Source organism: Pelophylax lessonae (genome assembly GCF_965119305.1).
Source record: "Pelophylax lessonae genome assembly, chromosome: 6".
Taxonomy (NCBI): domain Eukaryota; kingdom Metazoa; phylum Chordata; class Amphibia; order Anura; family Ranidae; genus Pelophylax; species Pelophylax lessonae.
This window is the reverse complement of record NC_138773.1, coordinates 196029887-196053034: the sequence shown is the minus strand read 5'-3', so window position 1 is coordinate 196053034 and position 23148 is coordinate 196029887. Positions and strand designations below refer to the sequence as shown.

The 23148-nt window shown below is 45.7% G+C and overlaps 1 protein-coding gene across 3 annotated transcripts in view; it reads right to left on the bottom strand.

The window, feature by feature from the left end:
- Positions 1-22822, bottom strand: part of PARD3B (par-3 family cell polarity regulator beta) — a 2025707-nt gene extending 2002885 nt beyond the window's left edge. For all 3 annotated transcript variants that reach the window (XM_082260765.1, XM_082260766.1, XM_082260767.1), the window contains exon 1: positions 22626-22822. In XM_082260765.1, coding sequence (XP_082116891.1) covers positions 22626-22745 — 120 coding nt within the window. In that variant the 5' untranslated portion in view covers positions 22746-22822. The remainder of the gene's footprint in view (positions 1-22625) is intronic.
- Positions 22823-23148: the final 326 nt, after the last annotated feature.

The following is a 23148-nucleotide window of genomic DNA, read 5'->3' as shown; positions in this document are numbered from 1 at the left end:
TGTATCTTTGGAATGTAATAAATAACTGGAGTTTTTGGTTTCTCCAGGCAAATATATCTAGCCTCCTTTTTGTTTAAGATCCCCAAGTCTTTTCCTTTTCCCACGTATTTTTGTAAAGTTTTTTCAAAACCTTGTTTTGGGTCTCCTTTTAGCTTGATGTAGGTGTCCTTTATATTGAGGAGGTTCTCCATCTCCTCCTCATAATCTTTTTTATTTAAAATCACAGGTCCTCCTCCCTTGTCCGCTGGCCTTATTATCACTCCCTTCCTTTTCTCCAATTTCTTGATAGTGTCCCATGTGTTTTTCTCTTTTCTGTTTTGAATTCTTAACGCTCTTATATCTGCTTCCACCATCCGTTTAAAAACCTCCAAATTCTCGTTCTGAGGATTTTTGGGGTTAAACTTGGAGCGATTCTTTAGCGACGTTTGTTTGTATTCCTTATGTATGGGTCTTTGTATCTGCTTTTGTGTCAAAGTAAAATGTTTCTTTATAATCAACTTTCTAACATATTTGTTTAGGTCTATGTAGGCCTCAAACTTATCTAAGTTTTTACCTGGGGCATATTTCAGACCCAAATCCAATATTTTTAACTCCTCCTCATCAAATTGTCACTCAGATTATAGATACCTTTTCCTATTGATTTCTTCTCCTTTTTCTGTCGTTTCTTCCCTCCTCGTGTTCCTCGAGGTTTTCGTTTCTGTCTCTTTCCTGGTGCCGTGTTGTGTCCTCCCTGTTTCCACGGTATTCTCCTTAGGGCTGGGGAATATAATCGAAAGATCGATGCATCGCGATTCGACCCTTCGCGATTCTGCATCGATGTGGGCTGCCGGCATAATCGATTATACGAAGTGACGTCATCAGCCGCGGCCACGCCCTATCGCGCAAGGGAAAAAAAAAAAATCACAAGATCGCAAGATCGGCAGCTGATTGGTGGGTTAGTGGCGGGAGCTTAATAAAAAGGCTCCGCCCCTCCCGTCTCTTTGACCCAGGCCGAGGCGCAGCAAGACATCCCCCGCGTGTATCGGCGTCCCACCTGCGGCCTTGCAGAAGCCAGCCAGCCAGCCATCCAAGCCAGAAGCCGCCAGTCCAGTGAGTCCACACACAGGAGCGAGGAGCCCCAAGTGCGTCCCCATCGCAGCCAGCACCGCCAGCCTCACCTCACCGTAGCCGACAGGCCCTGGAGGCCCAGCCGCCATGCCACTGCCAGTGACGCCAGCCGCCCGCCACAGAGCCAAGAGAGCAGCACAGCACCTGTCCTCCTCTGCAATGCAGTGCACAACAACCCACACAGTCACACAGCAGGTATGTCCGAACAAATGGGGGATGTCTGTGATGGGGGGGGCCTGGGACAGGGGACGGTCGGTCGGGGCCCGGGGGTACTGTTCTGCTGTGGCAGTCTGGCAGCCAGGGGGGTCAGTCAGTGTCAGTGGGGGCCTGTGGGGGTCTCTGTCAGTGTCAGTCAGCTATGGGTGTCTGGGCAAGGGGGGGACTCACTCAGTGTTTGTCAGTGCTGTGGGGGATTGGGGAAGGTGTGGGGAACATCCAGGTCTCTGTCAGTGTGGGGGTCTGGGCAAGGGGGGGACTCACTCTCAGTGTTTGTCAGTGCTGTGGGTAACGTTTTCTGTAAAGTAAGTGACATAAAAGTGACATAAGTGAATTGATAAGCTTAAAGCTTATATTTGTAACTCCCCTCTAGCAGCCAATCCATCAACTCACTTGAGTTGACTGGCAGTTGCAGAGGGAAACAAACATCACGGTGAACATGGAAGTTATGCAGCAGTGCACTATTGCCAGGTTCACCCTTGATGTTTGCTACTAGTCAGGAAGTGCTCTGTTTTGTAGAGGACAGGTTATGGCACACCTGGAATTTATTGCAATGCATATTCACATAAAAGGATTTATATATACCGTATATACTCGAGTATAAGCCGACCCGAATATAAGCCGAGACCCCTACTTTTAGCACAAAAAAGTGGGAAAACTTATTGACTCGAGTATAAGCCTAGGGTGGGAAATGCAGCCGCTACTGAACCCAACTGGACCACCACGAGACACAAAACAGGGGCTGTGGGCATGGTACAGGAGATGGCGCAGGTCATAGTACAGTCATGGCACAGGTCATGGTAAGGTCATGGTACAGGCATGTCACAGGTCATGGTACAGGCATGTCACAGGTCATGGTACAGGCATGTCACAGGTCATGGTACAGGCATGTCACAGGTCATGGTACAGGCATGTCACAGGCATTGTATAGGCATGGCACAGGTGATGGTATAGGCATAGCACAGGTGATGGTACAGGCATGGCACAGTAGGTATAGCACAGTAGGTATAGGTATGGCACAGTAGGTATAGGGATGGCACAGTAATTACAGGCATGGCACAGGAGATGCAGTGCTGCGGGCATGGTACAGGAGAATGTCCTGTACCATGCCCGCAGCACTGCATGAGGAAATGCAGGGGCTGCGGAGGCGTCTCGCTTACCTGTCGGTGAGGCGCCGTCTTCGATTTAAAAATCGCGCCACCCGGCGCCGCCATACGTCACCGCAAATGCGCCGCCGATGCTCGGGTGTTCGGCTATTCTCGGGCATGCGGCACATGCGCAGTGACACGTCGGCGCCAAGCGACGCCATTTTTAAAAAGACTCTCCAGTCAGTGACTCGAGTATAAGCCGAGGGGTGCATTTTCAGCATGAAAAAACATGCTGAAAAACTCGGCTTATACTCGAGTATATACGGTAATGTTTTGTGGGAATTTATGATGACCATTTTCACAAGAATATTAGCTTGGCTGGCTTCTTCTATCTTGGCTTGCCTTAAAGTACAACTATAGGCCAAACTTTATCCATAATCCAAAAAGTTTTGCCTTTAGTTGTACTTTAAATGGTGGTAGGCCTGGCTGTGGCTTGTATTAAAATTTCCTTTTATGAAGCAGTAAACTGCACTACTACAGTTTTTTACTAATTTTACTGTTACTTCTAGTAAAATACTAGTGTTGTTGTCTGTCTCTGCTATGCTGTTTGCATTTTCAGACCTTCCTATATGTTTGCAGTGCAAGTGCACTAAAGTATGCAGGGCTTGCAGGCCATGACAGGGTCCAGGAAAGTGTCCTTTGAAGCAAATGAAAATAAAAAGGATTCTTTTATTTGTGACTGCTTGATTGTTTGTTTTTTTTTATAAAGTTTTGAAAACCATTGGGCAGTGGGCTGGGCATGGGCAGTAATCGTGATGCATCGCGGAATCGAATCGTATCGAATTGCGACCCTAATAATCGTAATCGCATCGAATCGTGAGGTAAGTGAAGATGCACAGCCCTAATTCTCCTTGTTGTCGTTGTTCCATCCACTGATCCCCTCGTGGTGGTGCCTGATGCCAGTTCTGTTGCCAGTGACCCCATGGTCTGCGTGGGCCTCCTCTTCCTCGCGGGGGTCTTCCCCTGTTGCCCTGTTGAAAAAAAACCCTCCTAGGTGGGGGTGGTGGTGGTCCTCGGTTGTCGTAGGCAGGTTCTGTGTAATGTTCCAGTGGAGCATATCTATTGTAGGACTCGTATCCATAATTAGCGGGTGTCCTATTTCCATAACCATTGTAGTTGTTGATTGGAGTCCTATTTTGTGTGTGCCCATATCCACTTCCATTCCTGGGTGTTCTGAACCCCTGGTTATGTGTGTTGGGCCTGGATGTACCTCTCTGTGGTCTTGCATCCACGTGTCCTCGGGTGTTCATTCTTGGTGTATCATTTTGAGTTCCAATTTCCATCCAGGTATCATCCTCATCCCGATCTTCACTGGTTTCTCTTGAAGGAGTACTTACAGGGTCTACTTGTGCTGTTTGCACACCATATACTTCATCTGACTGCCATCTGTAAACTTCATTATTTTTGTAATCCAAAACATCCCTTTTGTATTTCTTTTGTTTTTTTCCTTGTATCATTTTATCATATTTTTCTATTCCTTCCAGCCCTGCCCCCTCTCTCTCCTGATTGGCTAACTGACTTTGATCGACAGCAGCATGAGCCAATGGTGCCACTGCTGCGTCTCAGAGGAAGAATCCGGGATGGCCAAGGGACTCGTGGACATCGCTGGATAGACATGGGGCTCAGCTAAGTATTAGGGGGCTGCTGCACACAGTTTTTATATCTTAATGCATACAATGCATTACGATAAACAAAAACCTTCCGCCTTTACAACCACTTTAAAGATATGCATCAAGCACCTCATTGTCACCTCCTCTTGGATTTCTGCCCCTTGCAAAAAAAAAAAAAGAAGAAAGGTGCATAGTGTATAAGGGCCCTTTCACACAAGTTTGTTTCATCAGTTCAGTTTAAAGAAAAAAAAACGGATCAGTTTCTCATCAAGTTCTTCTCAATTTGTCATCAGTTCTTTTACATTCACTGTCAACGCAAAAACGGATGCAATACAGGCGGTTTGTCCTGTACATCAGTCTTTTGTCTGTTCTGTTTTTTAAATAGAAGAAAAATAAGGCTTTGCTCTGTTCCAAAAAACGGATGTTGACAAAAGTGGATGTAAACTGATGTAAATGGATGGTCAACCGTTTACATCCTTTGTTCCATAGAAATGCATTGATGTCCATTTTTCATCCGTCAGCGGATGAAACACCCGCATGAAAGGGGTCTAATTTGTCCAAGACTAGACAGAAAATAGTGATAATCAGAAAAGATTTTTCATCCCCTTTAAAGATGACAAACCTTTCAGCATGCCTATTTTTTCCATTTTAAAATAGAAGTGAAGCCAAAGCTTTTTTTTTATTCTTGGATAGGAAGGCGAAGGGTTAGAAACTCTGTCAGATTTTTAATCACGGTTCGATTTTCCCTCTGGGAAACTACCCCTCATTAGCTATGCAAGAAATACAAAGTGAGGAGAAACTCTGCCTTTGACAGTTGTGATCAGCACAGGTATCTCCATTAGTATTAGTCTCCTCTTTCCTCTAGTTCAGTGGTTCTTAACCTGGGTTCGATCGAACCCCAGGGGTTCGGTGAGTCAGTCTTGCGGGTTCGGCGGAGGTCAAGACACACCCCTCCTGACACCCTATGGTATGTCCTCCCAACCCCCCCAGTGTGTGCCCTCCTGATACCCCATGGTATGCCCTCCCAACCCCCCCCCCCCCCCCCAAGTGTGTGCCCCCCTGACACCCCATGGTATGCCCTCCCAACCCCCCCCCCCAAGTGTGTGCCCCCCTGACACCCCATGGTATGTCCTCCCAACCCCACCCCAGTGTGTGCCCTCCTGACACCCCATGGTATGTCCTCCCAACCCCCGCAGTGTGTGCCCTCCTGATACCCCATGGTATGCCCTCCCAACACCTCCCCCCAGTGTGTGCCCTGCTGACACCCAATGGTATGCTCTCCCATCCCCCCACCCCAGTGTGTGCCCTCCTGACACCCCATGATATGCCCTCCCATCCCCACCCCAGTGTGTGCCCTCCCAACACTCCATGGTATTGCCCTCCCACCCCCCCCCCCCCCAGTCACACTGATTTGCAGTAAATATTCATTATGTTTTTGTGTGAGAATCATGTTTTAATCATGGTTTTGTTCTTTAATGGTTTTATTCATTTTGTGCACCTATGTATAAATATATAACCAAATATATACCTATGTTTTGAATTTGAAAAAATCATATTTTATTTTTTCAATTAAGAAGGGTTCGGTGAATGCGCATATGAAACTGGTGGGGTTCAGTACCTCCAACAAGGTTAAGAACCACCGCTCTAGTTCCTTTGACAACTGTCAAATGTTTAGGTCCCCCTCATATTCTGTGCCAATTACCAGTTTTTTCAAACACAAGAAGCAAGGGGGAATTTAGTAGAGAAACACACAGATCACAGTAAAAACATGACAGATATTTTAACCTTTCCCCACTCACTCAACAGTAAAAAAAAAAAAAAAACGAAAAAAAAAAAAACGAAAAAAAAAAAAAAAAACTAAGAGAGCCCTTTCACACTGAGGCGCTTGAAAACTGCTCACGAGCGCTTTTGCAGAGCTGTTCAGGCGCTTTTGAGGTACTAGCGGTGTGCTTTTTTCTATAGAGACGTGACTCAAAAACGACTTCAAGAACCATTTTGAGGCGCTTCCCATTCATTTCAATGGAAAGAGGCATTTTTTAGGCACTTTTTTAGCGCTCCAAACATGTTCCAGAGATGCTGCTTGCAAGATTTTTTTCAATGCCCCGCCGGTGCAACACCCCCCACCCGTGTGAAAGCATTCATTGATTTCAATGGGAATAGGTTTTTGTGAGCTTTTCAGGTGCTTTTTTTGGTGCCAAAGCACCTCTGTGAAAGCACTCTTTGAGACAAAGTTAATATACACGACATTTCCCATAGCTGGAAAAACACTTTGTTCACAAATCGTAGCTTCTTACGTTATATGAAGAACATTCATACAATAGTCTGGCAAACATTGTATCATATCAGGAAAAATGAGCAGGCCGATTTCAAATCTAAAGCCTCAGGGCTCTTTCACACAGGCGGACCGTTCAGATCCGCCTGTCCATTTTTTTGGCGGATCTGAACGGTCCCCCCATGCATCCCTATGGGGCATCGGATGTCAGCGGAGACATGTCCGCTAACATCCAATCTGTCAAATCTGGACGGATGCAAACCCCTTTTTTCTTTTTCCATCCACCCAGCGGATTGGATGAGAACGGAGCGACGGTCCGTTCCCATCCGATTCCCCGATAGAGATGCATGGGGAACTGACAGCTGTGTCTCCGCACACAACGCAGAGAATAGCTGTCATCCTCCTGCTATGCGTGGGATCGGCGGTTCGATCCCCCGCTGAGAAAAACAGAGTCCGTCCGACGGACGGATTGTGTGAAAGGGCCCTCAATCTTACAGGCAGAAAAAAATGCTGCTTTGAGGCTCCATGCTCACTAGCGTTTTGTATAAGCTCAAAAAATGCAAGATGAAGAACGTTAAGGGCTCTTCACACGGGCGTTCAGTTTTTTTTGCCCGATCAGGTGCTTTTTTTTTTTTTTTTGAAACGGACATGGATGACACTTGTGTCATCCGGTCCGTCTGTCCGTTTTTCATCCCATCCGTTTGCGGATGAAAAACGGACATAATGTATCTCTATGTAAATACGGATGTCAGCGGATGACACCACTGACATCCGTTTTTGCATCCGTTACGTTTTTTGAACGGAAGAAAAAATAGGTTTCTCTTCCGTTCCAAAAAACTGAACTGAACTGAAAGGACGAAAAACGGATGTCAGCGGATGGTCATCCGCTGACATCTGTATTTACATAGAGATACAATATGTCAGTTTTTCATCCGCAAACGGATGGGATGAAAAACGGACATACGGAACGCCCGTGTGAAAGAGCCCTTATAGCGTTTTTGTGCAGGCTTGTTGTAGCATTTTACTAGCTTACTACTAGCAAACTAGTAAAATAAAAAAAAGCTTGAAAAAAGCAGTTAGGAGCATTTTAAAGAGGTTGTAAACCGAGAAAAAATTTTTTTCTCTTCTTTACATCCTGAAAGAGAAACACATAATGAGCTAGTATGCATCGCATAGTAGCTCATTATGAAATACTTACCTTAGAACGAGCCCCCGCCGTGCCGTCCGCTTACCTGTATGACGGGCGACATGTATAGTCGCCCGTCTTCCGGGATCGCGGCATCCGGCCATCTGATTGGCCGGAGCCGCGGTGACGTCACTCCCGCGCACGCGCGCGGGAGCCGACGGTCACGGCACAGGGCTCTGAAGGAACGGTACGATCTGCCGTTCCTTCAGAGCGCATGCGCCAGTGACGTCACTGGCTGCATTAAAGGTAAATATCTCCTAAACGGTGCATGTTTAGGAGATATTTACAGTACCTATAGGTAAGCCTTAATATAGGCTTACCTATAGGTACAACTTCCTGAGGAGGGTTTACTTCCTCTTTAAGTAGCTGTTAGAAGTGTTTTTACTCTGCTTGGAAAACACTCCCAAGAACTCTACCAAAACAATTTTTGTTCTGCTCCTTAAATGCTGAAGTTTGAAAAGCATAAGGGTCCTTTCACACGACCGCTCCGCTGCTTAAGTCCGCTGCGGGACTTTTTTTTTTCACGGAGCAGATGACATTTGTGTCATCCGCTCCGTGTGCCCGCATATCATCCCATCCGTTTGCGGATGATATGCGGACATAATGTAAGTATATGGCACTGCGGATGTCAGCGGATGACACCCGATTTTCTTCCTTTCCGTTTTTTACACGGAAGAAAAAATGGGGTTCTGTTCCATTCGAAAAAATGGAACAGAACTGAAAGGAGGAAAATCGTGCATGGAGCCTGAAAGGCGTTTTTCATTTCAGTTTCAGCTAATGTGTCCCTGCACATTGAGACAATCAGAATCACATTTTGTAGTAGCATTCAGGGCAAAAAAAAAAAAAACAAGCGTACTGACATAATTTATGCATATACGTGCAAAAACACACATGCGCACGTTTGTACATAAATTCAGTAGGTAGAATTAATGAAAATTCTGCCTAATAAAAGGAGTTCACACGCCATACGCATGTAAACGCGCACACACACACGTAATTACATGCCTAAACAAGCATTTTTTATGCTTGATTTTTCTGACAGATCGTGGCAAAAAGATGCAGTATTGGTTCTTCACTGAGCATGCCCAGAATTGCTCATCAGATTTTTCCATGTCCAAATCTGTACTGACTACACGAAAATCGGCCGTTATGTTGACGGCCAACAAAATTTTATAGTCTGCACACCAGATTTTTTTCGGCCGCAAAGTCGGAGTTGGTTGTCAGAAGCATCATACTAACAAGCCGAAAATCGGCAGATCGGTCTTCGGACGAAAATTCCCTGCCAATTTTCGACGCATGTGTACGGGGCTTTACTCTCAGTTGACCTTCAAAAAGGCATTTGACACAGTAGAATTGCCTTATTTATTCAAAGTATTGGACAGATGGGGGTTTGGCCCCCATTTTATAAGGGAATCGTAAATGTCTCACTAATTGAAGCAAGTGTCAAAATAATTACATGTTGGTACCGTGTACCCTCCCAACTGGTCACAATTTTCTCGGGTACCTTTCCACTTTGTTTTCGAGGTTGTGCTCATGTGGGCTCACTTTTGCATACCTGGTGAGAATGTCCCCGAATTAGGGGCTTTTGAAACAAGATATTTTGTTTGTTGTGCAGGGTCTTGGAGTGCCTAAAACTCCCGAGATCGCCTTGCCAAATAGTAAGCCAGTCGCATGCTTCAAGTACCTACAAAAACTCATTCACTTTATGCTGCTAGGTGCTAAAATCACCATAACTCGAGCTTGGAAACAACCAACGGTGTTCTATGCTGCAGCAATATGAAAGATATCTTGGATAATGGTTCAGAAAAAAGCAGTCGGCATCCATAGGGCCACCTTCAAGTATACAAGGTCGCATGGGAACCTTTAGGTATCTACATACATCAGCCCCTATTATTAATTTTGACGGAATCGGCTCTTGGTTATCTCCTGGTGCCTGTGTTCTCCCTATCTTATCTGTACCTTTTCCACTCCCCTCTTCTCTTTGGCTCACATTTTTTATCTTCATCTCTTTATTCTCTCATGATGTGTTCACATGATTTATGTTCATTTTAGATCTGGTCAGGTGGTGGGGAATTTTGTCGGGTGAAATCTAGATCTGTATAGGTCTTGCAGTGGAATGGGTGGGAGCCTATCCTCCTAGCAGGAATGACTTCACCATACAATCCAAATCTTACCCAATTTCTTGGATGTTGTGGGTGTTCATTCCTGTCGCAAAGTCCTACTTACTCAGTAAACCTGTTTAATTACTTTATTAAAAGCATTAAAAGTCAAAAGTAATGGAAATAAAAGAGGGCGGACTATGAAGCCTCTATTCCCATGACACAATATTTTCCCAGATGGGATGTCTGGGTGGAGCAGTCAATATCCTTATTAAAGCCTAACATTCACTGATACAGTTCATTCCTGACTCATGTTCTGTTATTGTATTCTTTTGGGCAATTCTCTATTGTATGTTCTGACGCATTACAGAAGATATTATGTTCTTATTACCATATCATTTTGTACTCTTTTACATGAAAACTTAATAAAAACTATTGGTAGAGAAAAAATGTAAAGCTTTATGTACGTTTTTTCTTTAAAATGCATTGCAGTGTTGTGACCACAGGGCTGGATGGGCTGTGCTGTGTTACTTAAGCCAACCATACGGGGATCTAAATAAGGCTAGTTCAGCAGGGACCAGCCGACATTAAATCTATGGGTAGACTGATTGTACCCATGTCGATTTATTGATCGACTTGGGTACAACCAGCCTGTAATCTTTTTTGCATTGCATTACCGACGTCGGCTATAGCCGCTAGCAGTAATCAGTGTGTTCTGCTGGTTGTGAAGACCCCCTCCCCCCCCCCCCCCCATCAGCAGAACACAATAGCCCTGCAGGAGGCAGTGAGTGTTGATGGGGCAAATCAAGCAATTTTCTTTCCTTCCACCACAATCAAATCATCTATGGCAGGGGTGTCAAACTAAATTTCATTGAGGGCCGCATCACCATTATAGTCGCCCTCAGTGGGCCAGTTCTATCTGTAGCCCACCACTCTCAGAAGTCAAGAGTCCCACCTCCCTTACATCACAGTGCATCCCCTTTACCATGTGCTGCTGCTGGGAAGAAGCTGGAGGCAGAGCTGGGAAGCAGCAACTGCAGGGTCTGGAGGAGGGCTGGAGTCAGCTGCCGGAGTCTGCTGAATGCTGAGACCAGAGGAGGGGGTGCTGCGGCTGCACATAGAGATGCAGGATCTGTAGGAGTTGTGCCCTCCTTTCTGCTCCCAACTGCTGAGTTGGTGGGGGGGGGGGTGTCCTCTCTGCAGCTGCAAGGGGAAGCACAGGATCTGGCAGAGGAGTTCTGTCCTCTCTGCTGCCGTCTGCTGAGACAAGGTGGGGGCAGAGATGAGGGAGATGCAGCAGCTGCAGGAGAGGTGCAAGGGCCACATGAAATGGCCTGGAGGGCCTGATTTGGCCCACGGGCCTTGTGTTTGACATCTGTGATCTATGGCTTTGTTTTACACAGACACTGACAACTGTACTCAGAAGTATTTGTGAACCACATAGCCTTTTATCTCTTCTAGCAGGGAGAATGTATTCATAGTAGGTAGTTGGACAGTCCATGACATTACATACAGAGGGGTATGTTCCCAGTGTGTGAGCTCTGTAGTTTTGATAGCAAGGCTTCTACTAGGAGCCATGGTCAATTATCACAGCAGGACTAGGCAGGGGTTGTTGAAGCTAAACTGACTAAAGGAGATTTAAGCAAAGCTTCCAGTATCTCCCAAAAGCAATGCCAAGGACATTGACACAGCAGAGCTTGGCACCCAAACTGACTATGGTCCCCTTTCACACAGGCTGGATTTGGTTTTGCCAAGTAGGGGATCCATCCACTGATCACCTACTGAGCTGACAGGAGCTTCTGGATGACAGGTCTGCATTCACTCTGCCTATGCAGAGCAGACACAGCCCACTCTGCTCTATAGGCAGCCAGATGTAAACGGACCGGCTTTCCCTTTACTCCGGACTTCTATCCGAATCCAGCCAGACTGAGGAGAATAGACCCTCCTATTTTTTTTTTTGCCAGATTGGATCAGAGGTAGCCAGGTATAAACAGACACAAGTCAGTGTACACCTAACTACCTAAAGAGGAAAATAAAGAGGCCAGTCGGGTCTGTCTGAAAAATGGACAGGCGGACCCAACTGGGCCACCCCTGTGAAAGGGGCCTATGAGAGATACTTTCACATCATGCATCCGCACAACATTCTGTATCTACTAGCAGCAATCCCAGGGATGCAAACTGACCACGCCAGCATGGATCAGTTTCTGTTCTTGGAGTGGTCAGTTTAAGGGTATATTCACAACAGATGTGGTGGGACTGCGTAGAGCTGCTATTCCAGCACAATCTCACCACATGACAAAGCAAAATGACTTGCCTTTGGTGTGCTCAAGGTGCTCTCTCGGTACAGATGCAGAGCTGTCAAAGACAGTTCTCAGGCCCAACTAGTGATGGGTAGCCAGCAGGACTGGCTTCCAATCATGTGATCATAATTTTGAATCTTGTAATAGCCAATAACAGTGGTCACACGATCGCTGATCTTTCCAGCCTTCTTAGACGTTCAGAACCATTTAAAGGAATACCTATGTGGGCGGGAAGGCGTTAAACTTTGTTTTTTGGGTACACTTTAAGCCTTAAGGCTCATACACATGAGAATATCGGGTGAATAATCGTTGTTTTTCTTTTCTTTTTAGCCTTAAGGGGCATACACATAATGAGAATATCGGTTGAATAATCGTCATTTTTTTTTTTTTAGCCTTAAAGAGGAAGTAAACCCTCCTGTACAACTTGTACCTATAGGTAAGCCTATGATAAGGCTTACCTATAGGTACTGTAAATATCTCCTAAACATGTACCGTTTAGGAGATATTTACCTTACATGCAGCCAGTGACGTCACTGGCGCATGCGCTCTGAAGGAACGGCCGATCGTGCCGTGACTGTCGGCTCTCGCGCGCGTGCGCAGGAGTGACGTCACCGCGGCTCCGGGCCAATCAGATGGCCGGATGCCGCGATCCCGGAAGTCAGGCAACTGGACATGTCGCCCGTCATAGAGGTGAGTGAGCGGCACGGCGGGGGCTCGTTCTAAGGTAAGTATTGCATAATGAGCTAGTATGCGATGCATACTAGCTGATTATGGCTTTCTCTTGCAGGGTGAAAAAAAAAAAAATGCACGGGTTTAAAACCTTTTTAAGGCTCCTTTCACACGGTCCGCATTCAGTTGCGGACCATTCTCTGCTCAGCAGGGATCGATCCATCGAACCCCACTGAGCACGCGGATGACAGCTCCGTCTCCACACTGTGTGCGGAGAGGGAGGTGTCAGAGCCCAGCTGCTCTATGGGGAATCGGATGAGAGCCGACCGGCTGTCTGCTCTCATCCGTTACCATCCGATACAATCCCCTGTAAGGATGGAAAATAGGGTTTCCATCCGTCCGGATTTCATGGACAGGATCGGATGCGGATGGCAGCGGGTGTCAGCGGACATGTCTCCGCTGACATCCACTTCTCCATAGGGATGCATGGAGGATCTGATCAGATCCGCCTAAAAAACTGACAGGCGGATCTGATTGGATCGTTCGTGGGAAAGGACCCTAAGGCGCATACTCATAATGAGAATATGGGGTGAATAATCGTCATTTTTTTTTTTTTAGCCTTAAGGCGCATACACACGATGAGAATATTGGGCGAATGATCGTCCGTTTATTTTTTTTTTGCATGCTAGACTCATATCCAAAATAAAGAGGCTACTCAATTTAGGAAATCGTTGTACAACAGAATAGAACTTCGGATGTGATGTAATGCGTTGTATTGCATTTTCAGACAAAAAGCATACTGATTAAATGAAAATCATGCAATCTGGTATCATACAACAAAAATTTTCAATGAACTATCGTGATTGGGTTTCGAAACCTGTGTACCAACAGTCAGATTATCGTACAACCGCTACGAAAGCGGTATTTTTCATATGATTTTTTGATTGCGTGTACTAGGCTTTAGGGCCCCTTCATACACTGCGCCATTCTGCATTAAGGCAATTTGTTAATTATACGGGCTGGCAACACACCTCAATGGACCAAAGCGAATTGGCCACTAACTTACAGAATAAACTCTTTTACATAATAGTTTTCATGATCATAATGATCGTTCCGTAACATGCACAATACGAGTCAGAATATTATTTTCGTTTCAATTTTACCATACACGTAACAGCTTTTGTAGAAACGAGAAAAGTTTTCGCTATGGATCCATCGACATTAGCCGGGCACACGATTGAAATCGTCGGTAAACTTGTGTTCACTAACTGCCCGATTTTCAAACGATCTTTCCTAAAATGACCATTTTTCAGCCGAAATTCTGTGCGTGTATGGCCAGCATTAGCAATAAACCACGCAGTATGTGGATTGTGGCCTGCTGTGTAGTACAGATTCATTGGCATCTACTGTAGGTGTGCAGGGGGGGGGCTATGTTAAATGTGTGTGAAGCCAAATCTTCCCAAAACATGTATTATTGCACGAAAATAAATTAAGGAGAAAACACTTGTGCTATAAACATGTAAAGCCTGTAAAAGTGCATACACAAAGTATGCATCCAGCATCAGAGTTTCTGTTATCTGGATGAAAACTATCTGTCATTGCAGTCATTGTTGAAATTTAAGTTTGTGTATGTGTCACCATCAATTAGGATTTGAAGTGACCTACATAGCAGAAGTTGATTCCAATCGTAGTTTCCAAACTCATTCATACTTCTATGACAGCTTCAACAAGAATTACACGTGGGATTTATCTTAATTACTCTGACTGATGACGTTTGAAATTCCAACCTGTGTATCAAGGATGCCTGCTGGATGACGTTACAAATAAAACCAAGTAAGGAGCGCCTGATGGCAGTTTGGTTGACCTGGGGCAAACTAATAATACTAGTGCTGGGTGCTTCATTAATGTTCATTATTAAAGTTTATCCAAACCCAAGAAATAAAAACTGATAGTATTGCAGCTTTCCTGTGCTTGGAAGTGTTGGCTGCACTCGTTTTCTTTTCTCATACTTTTTCTCCTTCTTTTGAAATTCTTACTCTGCTATAAACACACTTTCTTTCCTAGGACAACTGCACTGAGTAGTATTGTCACCCTAGGACCTGTAGTATTTTATGACAGAGATCTCTAACCCCCAGGCCAAGGACTGGTAGCAGTCCGCAGCCTATCAGCCATCAAAATCGCACAGCAGGAGGTGAGCGGGCAGCAAGTGAGGCTTGTTCTGTACTTACAGCCGCTCGCATTACCACCTGAGCTCCACCTCCTGTCTGTGGCATTCGACTCTCATGGGAGCACAAATCCACACTTTAAACTGCGCATGCGCAGGATCTAGGTTGCATGCTCCTATGAGAATCGAATGCCTCATGATCTGAGGCCATAATGGTAGCACTGGCAACCAGAGGAACTTGAACATGTGGCATTGTGAGCCATAGGTTTCAAAGCTCCTGTGACCAAGGCAAACAAGTTCCACTAGGGGAAAGTCCTGGGACCCACTTACACTTTTGTGTTGTGTTAACATGCATTTTACAATCCGTCACCGCAACAACCCAGTAACACAACAAGCTGAATGAAGTGCACCTCCCAATGCATCTAAGAGGTGCATCACAACACACAAATTTTGAAAAGATGTTGAAATAATAGTGGACATGTTAAAAAAATGCAATGTTGTGCATTGGCGGCCTATTTAAACTGGACTGCCTTCATTAAACGAATGTGACCTGTGAAATACTCTGCGTTAACATGCGTGAGGCAGCATATTGTATGACATCAGACCAGTGGACTCCTTCACTCCTATGTGTTGTGTTAATGCACATCACACAGCAATATAAAGTATAGCATATACAATTCCTTAGATAGGCACCCTAATATCACCTGTAGGGAAAAGGACACACCAGGGTGCTGGAGGGTGCTTTGCCTTTGGGGCTAATTTTTGCACAAAGACTATTTACTACTGGTTCACACTTCAGCGATGTCAGACATTGCATGTGAATTACAGCGCACTGCTCTGCAATCATGTAATGTCTGTGCGCTGCGAATTCAGTCATACAGATAGTATGGCTGAATTTGCATCGCATTCAGGCCAAAGTCGCACAGGGCTCTTTTTTTGGTCCGCACCGGAATCAGATTGCATGGGTGTTCACACCTACGTGATCCAATTATTGTCGGAACTGACAGTTTGCACTGCAATATGCAAACTGATCTGGTTATGTCGTTAATTTTATATTGGCACCCCCAGCAATTCGCATATGGCAGTGTAAACTGCCTGCGAGTCAAGTGTGATGCGCAGTGGATTCGCAGCGTTCCCGCATTGCATATGTGTGAACCGGCACAGGTGCACAGTTAGGAGCGCGGTGTACACCTTGCGCATGCACCTACTGCTTGTTTGTTTAATGCCGGTTCACATATATGCGATGCGGGAACCCTGCGAATCCACTGCGGGTTCCCGCATCGCATTCAAATCGCAGGCAGTTAACACTGCCATATGCAAATTGCTGGGGGTGTCAAAATAAAGTTAACGACTCCCCCAGATCAGTTTGCATATCGCAGTGCGAACTGTCAGCTGGGACATGAATCGGATCGCATAGGTGTGAATCACCATGCGATCCGATTCTGCTGTGGACCCAAAAAAGGGTCCTGTGCGTGTTGTGTCCGAATGCAAAGCAAATTCAGCCATACAATTTGCATCGCACAGACATCGCATGTGATTTTCAGAGCAGTGCACTCCAAATCACATGCAATGTCTGACATCGCACTGATGTGAACCGGGACTGACCTAATGTCACCGAACACACTTCAATCTGATTGTACAATTCTTTTTAGATCCACCACCAACTATGTAATGCATGGACCTGCCTGATTGGATAAACATTGATTGGATAGTTTAGTCAGGTCCCATATTACATAGTTTTAGGAAACCTTGACTGTACAGTTCAATCACAATGGTGACCCTTACCTGTAGAGTACAGCACAACACATGTGTGATCAGGTCTTTACATGTATATACATGCTTCCCCAGTCTCAGCACATAAGTAAATAATAACATTCCACCTGAGCCCCCATGGTGTGTCCAGGCCAAATCCTGATACTTAATAGAAAATAACAATATGCGGTACGTTTTCTAAAGACAAAAAAAAACATCATGGTCACCATTCATCTATAATACATCTGATAGCAGCTTTTACACTGTTTAAAGAAGAACTCCAGGAAAATATATATTTTATCTGCTGGCTACAAATAGTTAAAATAGAATTCTAGGTTTTAATGTAATTAGTTTGTTTGGGTTATTGAGATGTTGTATTCAGACAGCAAGGAGACTTCCCCCACCGTCAGAATACACTGATCTGTGCTGCCGGCCATAGCCTGTGGCACTGATCCATTTGGAAAAACCCAACAGACTAATTGTACAGAAGCCAATCAGTAGATCCATACATGGATCGAAATGCGTCTGGTTTCTGAACTGTCCAAGTTTCAATCCATGTATATGCAGCATTTTTGTGCGGTCCCCAGAGCCTCTGCAGTCAGTAGTTTGCGTATTCTTTACCTGGGTGAAGGAAAACTATTCCCTTGCCTGGATTGGTTTATTTATTTCAAAATATATTACTTGTTCTGTTCTGTACTTTTCTCTTTTCATGTTTTACAATGGATCTTGTTGAGAAAGATCAAAAGTAATTTTTAAGGAAGCTGTAAGGAACACAAATCATTGTTCTCTAGCAGTCTCATGCAACGTGTCTGCAGATACACGCCTGCAGTCTCCAACAACCTCCCGTTGCGTGACCGCAGTCTCCGACAACCTCCCGTTGCGTGTTGGTTGGTCCCGTTGGTCTCTAACAATCTCTGGCCACCTGTCAGTGCAGTCTAACAATCTCTGGTCACCTGTCAGCAGTCTCTAACAATCTCTGGTTACTTGTCAGCAGTTTTTAGCAACCTCCTGTTACTTGTCAGCGGTCTCTAGCAACCTCCTGTTACTTGTCAGCGGTCTCTAGCAACCTCCTGTTACTTGTAAGCAGTCTCTAACAATCTCTGGTCACTTGTCAGCAGTCCCTAACAATCTCTGGTCACTTGTCAGAGCGGTCTCTAACAATCTCTGGTCACTTGTCAGAGCAGTCCCTAACAATCCCTGGTCACTTGTCAGAGCGGTCTCTAACAATCCCTGGACACCGGTCAGCAGTCTCTAACAATCTCTGGTCACTTGTCAGCAGTCTCCAACAATCTCTGGTCACTTGTCAGCACGGTCTCTAACAATCTCTGGTCACTTGTCAGCAGTCTCTAACAATCTCTGGTCACTTGTCAGCAGTCTCCAACAATCTCTGGTCACTTTTTGTCAGCAGTCCCAAACAATCCCTGTTCACTTGTCAGCAGTCTCTAACAATCTCTTGTCACTTGTCAGCAGTCTCTAACAATCTCTGATCACTTGTCAGCAGTCTCTAACAATCTCTGGTCACTTGTCAGCAGTCCCTAACAATCGCTGGTCACTTGTCAGCAGTCCCTAACAATCTCTGGTCACTTGTCAGCAGTCCCTAACAATCGCTAGTCACTTGTCAGCAGTCCCTAACAATCTCTGGTCACTTGTCAGCAGTCCCTAACAATCTCTGGTCACTTGTCAGCAGTCTCTAACAATCTCTTGTCACTTGTCAGCAGTCTCTAACAATCTCTGGTCACTTGTCAGCAGTCCCTAACAATCTCTGGTCACTTGTCAGCAGTCCCTAACAATCTCTGGTCACTTGTCAGCAGTCCCTAACAATCGCTAGTCACTTGTCAGCAGTCTCTAACAATCTCTGGTCACTTGTCAGCAGTCTCTAACAATCTCTGGTCACTTGTCAGAGCGGTCTCTAACAATCTCTGGTCACTTGTCAGAGCAGTCCCTAACAATCCCTGGTCACTTGTCAGAGCGGTCTCTAACAATCCCTGGACACCTGTCAGCAGTCCCTAACAATCTCTGGTCACTTGTCAGCAGTCTCTAACAATCTCTGGTCACTTGTCAGCAGTCTCTAACAATCTCTGGTCACTTGTCAGCAGTCTCTAACAATCCCTGGACACCTGTCAGCAGTCTCTAACAATCTCTGGTCACTTGTCAGCAGTCTCTAACAATCCCTGGACACCTGTCAGCAGTCTCTAACAATCTCTGGTCACTTGTCAGCAGTCTCTAACAATCTCTGGTCACTTGTCAGCAGTCTCTAACAATCTCTGGTCACTTGTCAGCGGTCGCTAACAATCTCTGGTCACTTGTCAGCAGTATCTAACAATCCCTGGTCACTTGTCAGCAGTATCTAACAATCTCTGGTCACTTGTCAGCAGTCTCTAACAATCCCTGGACACCTGTCAGCAGTATCTAACAATCTCTGGTCACTTGTCAGCAGTCTCTAACAATCTCTGGTCACTTGTCAGCAGTCTCTAACAATCTCTGGTCACTTGTCAGCAGTCTCTAACAATCTCTGGTCACTTGTCAGCAGTCCCTAACAATCTCTGGTCACTTGTCAGCAGTCTCTAACAATCTCTTGTCACTTGTCAGCAGTCTCTAACAATCTCTGGTCACTTGTCAGCAGTCCCTAACAATCTCTGGTCACTTGTCAGCAGTCCCTAACAATCTCTGGTCACTTGTCAGCAGTCCCTAACAATCGCTAGTCACTTGTCAGCAGTCTCTAACAATCTCTGGTCACTTGTCAGCAGTCTCTAACAATCTCTGGTCACTTGTCAGAGCGGTCTCTAACAATCTCTGGTCACTTGTCAGAGCAGTCCCTAACAATCCCTGGTCACTTGTCAGAGCGGTCTCTAACAATCCCTGGACACCTGTCAGCAGTCCCTAACAATCTCTGGTCACTTGTCAGCAGTCTCTAACAATCTCTGGTCACTTGTCAGCAGTCTCTAACAATCTCTGGTCACTTGTCAGAGCAGTCCCTAACAATCCCTGGTCACTTGTCAGAGCGGTCTCTAACAATCCCTGGACACCTGTCAGCAGTCCCTAACAATCTCTGGTCACTTGTCAGCAGTCTCTAACAATCTCTGGTCACTTGTCAGCAGTCTCTAACAATCTCTGGTCACTTGTCAGCAGTCTCTAACAATCCCTGGACACCTGTCAGCAGTCTCTAACAATCTCTGGTCACTTGTCAGCAGTCTCTAACAATCCCTGGACACCTGTCAGCAGTCTCTAACAATCTCTGGTCACTTGTCAGCAGTCTCTAACAATCTCTGGTCACTTGTCAGCAGTCTCTAACAATCTCTGGTCACTTGTCAGCAGTCTCTAACAATCTCTGGTCACTTGTCAGCGGTCGCTAACAATCTCTGGTCACTTGTCAGCAGTATCTAACAATCCCTGGTCACTTGTCAGCAGTATCTAACAATCTCTGGTCACTTGTCAGCAGTCTCTAACAATCCCTGGACACCTGTCAGCAGTATCTAACAATCTCTGGTCACTTGTCAGCAGTCTCTAACAATCTCTGGTCACTTGTCAGCAGTCTCTAACAATCTCTGGTCACTTGTCAGCAGTCTCTAACAATCTCTGGTCACTTGTCAGCAGTCTCTAACAATCTCTGGTCACTTGTCAGCGGTCGCTAACAATCTCTGGTCACTTGTCAGCAGTATCTAACAATCCCTGGTCACTTGTCAGCAGTATCTAACAATCTCTGGTCACTTGTCAGCAGTCTCTAACAATCCCTGGACACTTGTCAGCAGTCTCTAACAATCTCTGGTCACTTGTCAGCAGTCTCTAACAATCTCTGGTCACTTGTCAGCGGTCGCTAACAATCTCTGGTCACTTGTCAGCAGTATCTAACAATCTCTGGTCACTTGTCAGCAGTCTCTAACAATCTCTGGTCACTTGTCAGCAGTCTCTAACAATCTCTGGTCACTTGTCAGCAGTCTCTAACAATCTCTGGTCACTTGTCAGAGCAGTCCCTAACAATCCCTGGTCACTTGTCAGAGCGGTCTCTAACAATCCCTGGACACCTGTCAGCAGTCCCTAACAATCTCTGGTCACTTGTCAGCAGTCTCTAACAATCTCTGGTCACTTGTCAGCAGTCTCTAACAATCTCTGGTCACTTGTCAGCAGTCTCTAACAATCCCTGGACACCTGTCAGCAGTCTCTAACAATCTCTGGTCACTTGTCAGCAGTCTCTAACAATCCCTGGACACCTGTCAGCAGTCTCTAACAATCTCTGGTCACTTGTCAGCGGTCGCTAACAATCTCTGGTCACTTGTCAGCAGTATCTAACAATCCCTGGTCACTTGTCAGCAGTATCTAACAATCTCTGGTCACTTGTCAGCAGTCTCTAACAATCCCTGGACACCTGTCAGCAGTATCTAACAATCTCTGGTCACTTGTCAGCAGTCTCTAACAATCTCTGGTCACTTGTCAGCAGTCTCTAACAATCTCTGGTCACTTGTCAGCAGTCTCTAACAATCTCTGGTCACTTGTCAGCAGTCTCTAACAATCTCTGGTCACTTGTCAGCGGTCGCTAACAATCTCTGGTCACTTGTCAGCAGTATCTAACAATCCCTGGTCACTTGTCAGCAGTATCTAACAATCTCTGGTCACTTGTCAGCAGTCTCTAACAATCCCTGGACACTTGTCAGCAGTCTCTAACAATCTCTGGTCACTTGTCAGCAGTCTCTAACAATCTCTGGTCACTTGTCAGCGGTCGCTAACAATCTCTGGTCACTTGTCAGCAGTATCTAACAATCTCTGGTCACTTGTCAGCAGTCTCTAACAATCTCTGGTCACTTGTCAGCAGTCTCTAACAATCTCTGGTCACTTGTCAGCAGTCTCTAACAATCTCTGGTCACTTGTCAGAGCAGTCCCTAACAATCCCTGGTCACTTGTCAGAGCGGTCTCTAACAATCCCTGGACACCTGTCAGCAGTCCCTAACAATCTCTGGTCACTTGTCAGCAGTCTCTAACAATCTCTGGTCACTTGTCAGCAGTCTCTAACAATCTCTGGTCACTTGTCAGCAGTCTCTAACAATCCCTGGACACCTGTCAGCAGTCTCTAACAATCTCTGGTCACTTGTCAGCAGTCTCTAACAATCCCTGGACACCTGTCAGCAGTCTCTAACAATCTCTGGTCACTTGTCAGCAGTCTCTAACAATCTCTGGTCACTTGTCAGCAGTCTCTAACAATCTCTGGTCACTTGTCAGCGGTCGCTAACAATCTCTGGTCACTTGTCAGCAGTATCTAACAATCCCTGGTCACTTGTCAGCAGTATCTAACAATCTCTGGTCACTTGTCAGCAGTCTCTAACAATCCCTGGACACCTGTCAGCAGTATCTAACAATCTCTGGTCACTTGTCAGCAGTCTCTAACAATCTCTGGTCACTTGTCAGCAGTCTCTAACAATCTCTGGTCACTTGTCAGCAGTCTCTAACAATCTCTGGTCACTTGTCAGCAGTCTCTAACAATCTCTGGTCACTTGTCAGCGGTCGCTAACAATCTCTGGTCACTTGTCAGCAGTATCTAACAATCCCTGGTCACTTGTCAGCAGTCTCTAACAATCCCTGGACACTTGTCAGCAGTCTCTAACAATCTCTGGTCACTTGTCAGCAGTCTCTAACAATCTCTGGTCACTTGTCAGCAGTCTCTAACAATCTCTTGTCACTTGTCAGCGGTCTCTAACAATCTCTGGTCACTTGTCAGCAGTATCTAACAATCTCTGGTCACTTGTCAGCAGTCTCTAACAATCTCTGGTCACTTGTCAGCGGTCGCTAACAATCTCTGGTCACTTGTCAGCAGTATCTAACAATCCCTGGTCACTTGTCAGCAGTCCCTAACAATCTCTGGTCACTTGTCAGCAGTCTCTAGCAACTTTCTGTAGCATTACACCCACTGAATATTATGTGTGGCCCTATGGAGTTCTCATCTGAGGCCCGTTTAGCAGGTAAGTAGTATATCCCCGGTTGTCCAGCATACATACAGTACACACAGCAGCAGGTTCTCAGACACCGTCCTCTGCTGCATTATTATTATTAGTTATATAGCATTACACATAAAACATAAGACAGAACATATGAAGGAAACATTGTTGCTCTTACTTTCTCCTTGGCTTTGATGTATCTCTGTGCGGCTTGTTGAATTAATTCTCTGACGCTGAACTTCCCATCCTTGCAGGGGACCACAATGGCAGTCTTCCCAAAACAAACTGTCACTTTCATCTTCGCCAAAAGGTAAAAGGAGAGCCTGGCCTGCGACTGTCCCCAATTCACACAATGTCACTTCCCCCCAGCAACAGGTGACATAGGAACCCTTCAGCAGTCATAGTACTCCATCCTGAGGTCCCCTCCACTCAGTGACATCACACACTCACAGGGGACAGCACAGGAATGGGGACTTCCCTGGAAGTTTGTGGGAAAGTCCCGGAAATAATAAAAACTTGTTTTATTGGAGTCAGGTGTGAGAAGACTCCCTGGGGAGCTATGGAGACCCTGAATGCGGAAGGAAGGAAGGAAGGGCAGTGAGAGGTGTAGGAGGGGTAGAGGTGGAATGAGGAAGACAGGTCCCTCAGGAGTGACTGGCCTCTCCAGCTGCCTCTGCTCTGGGCTCTCTACTATGGGGACT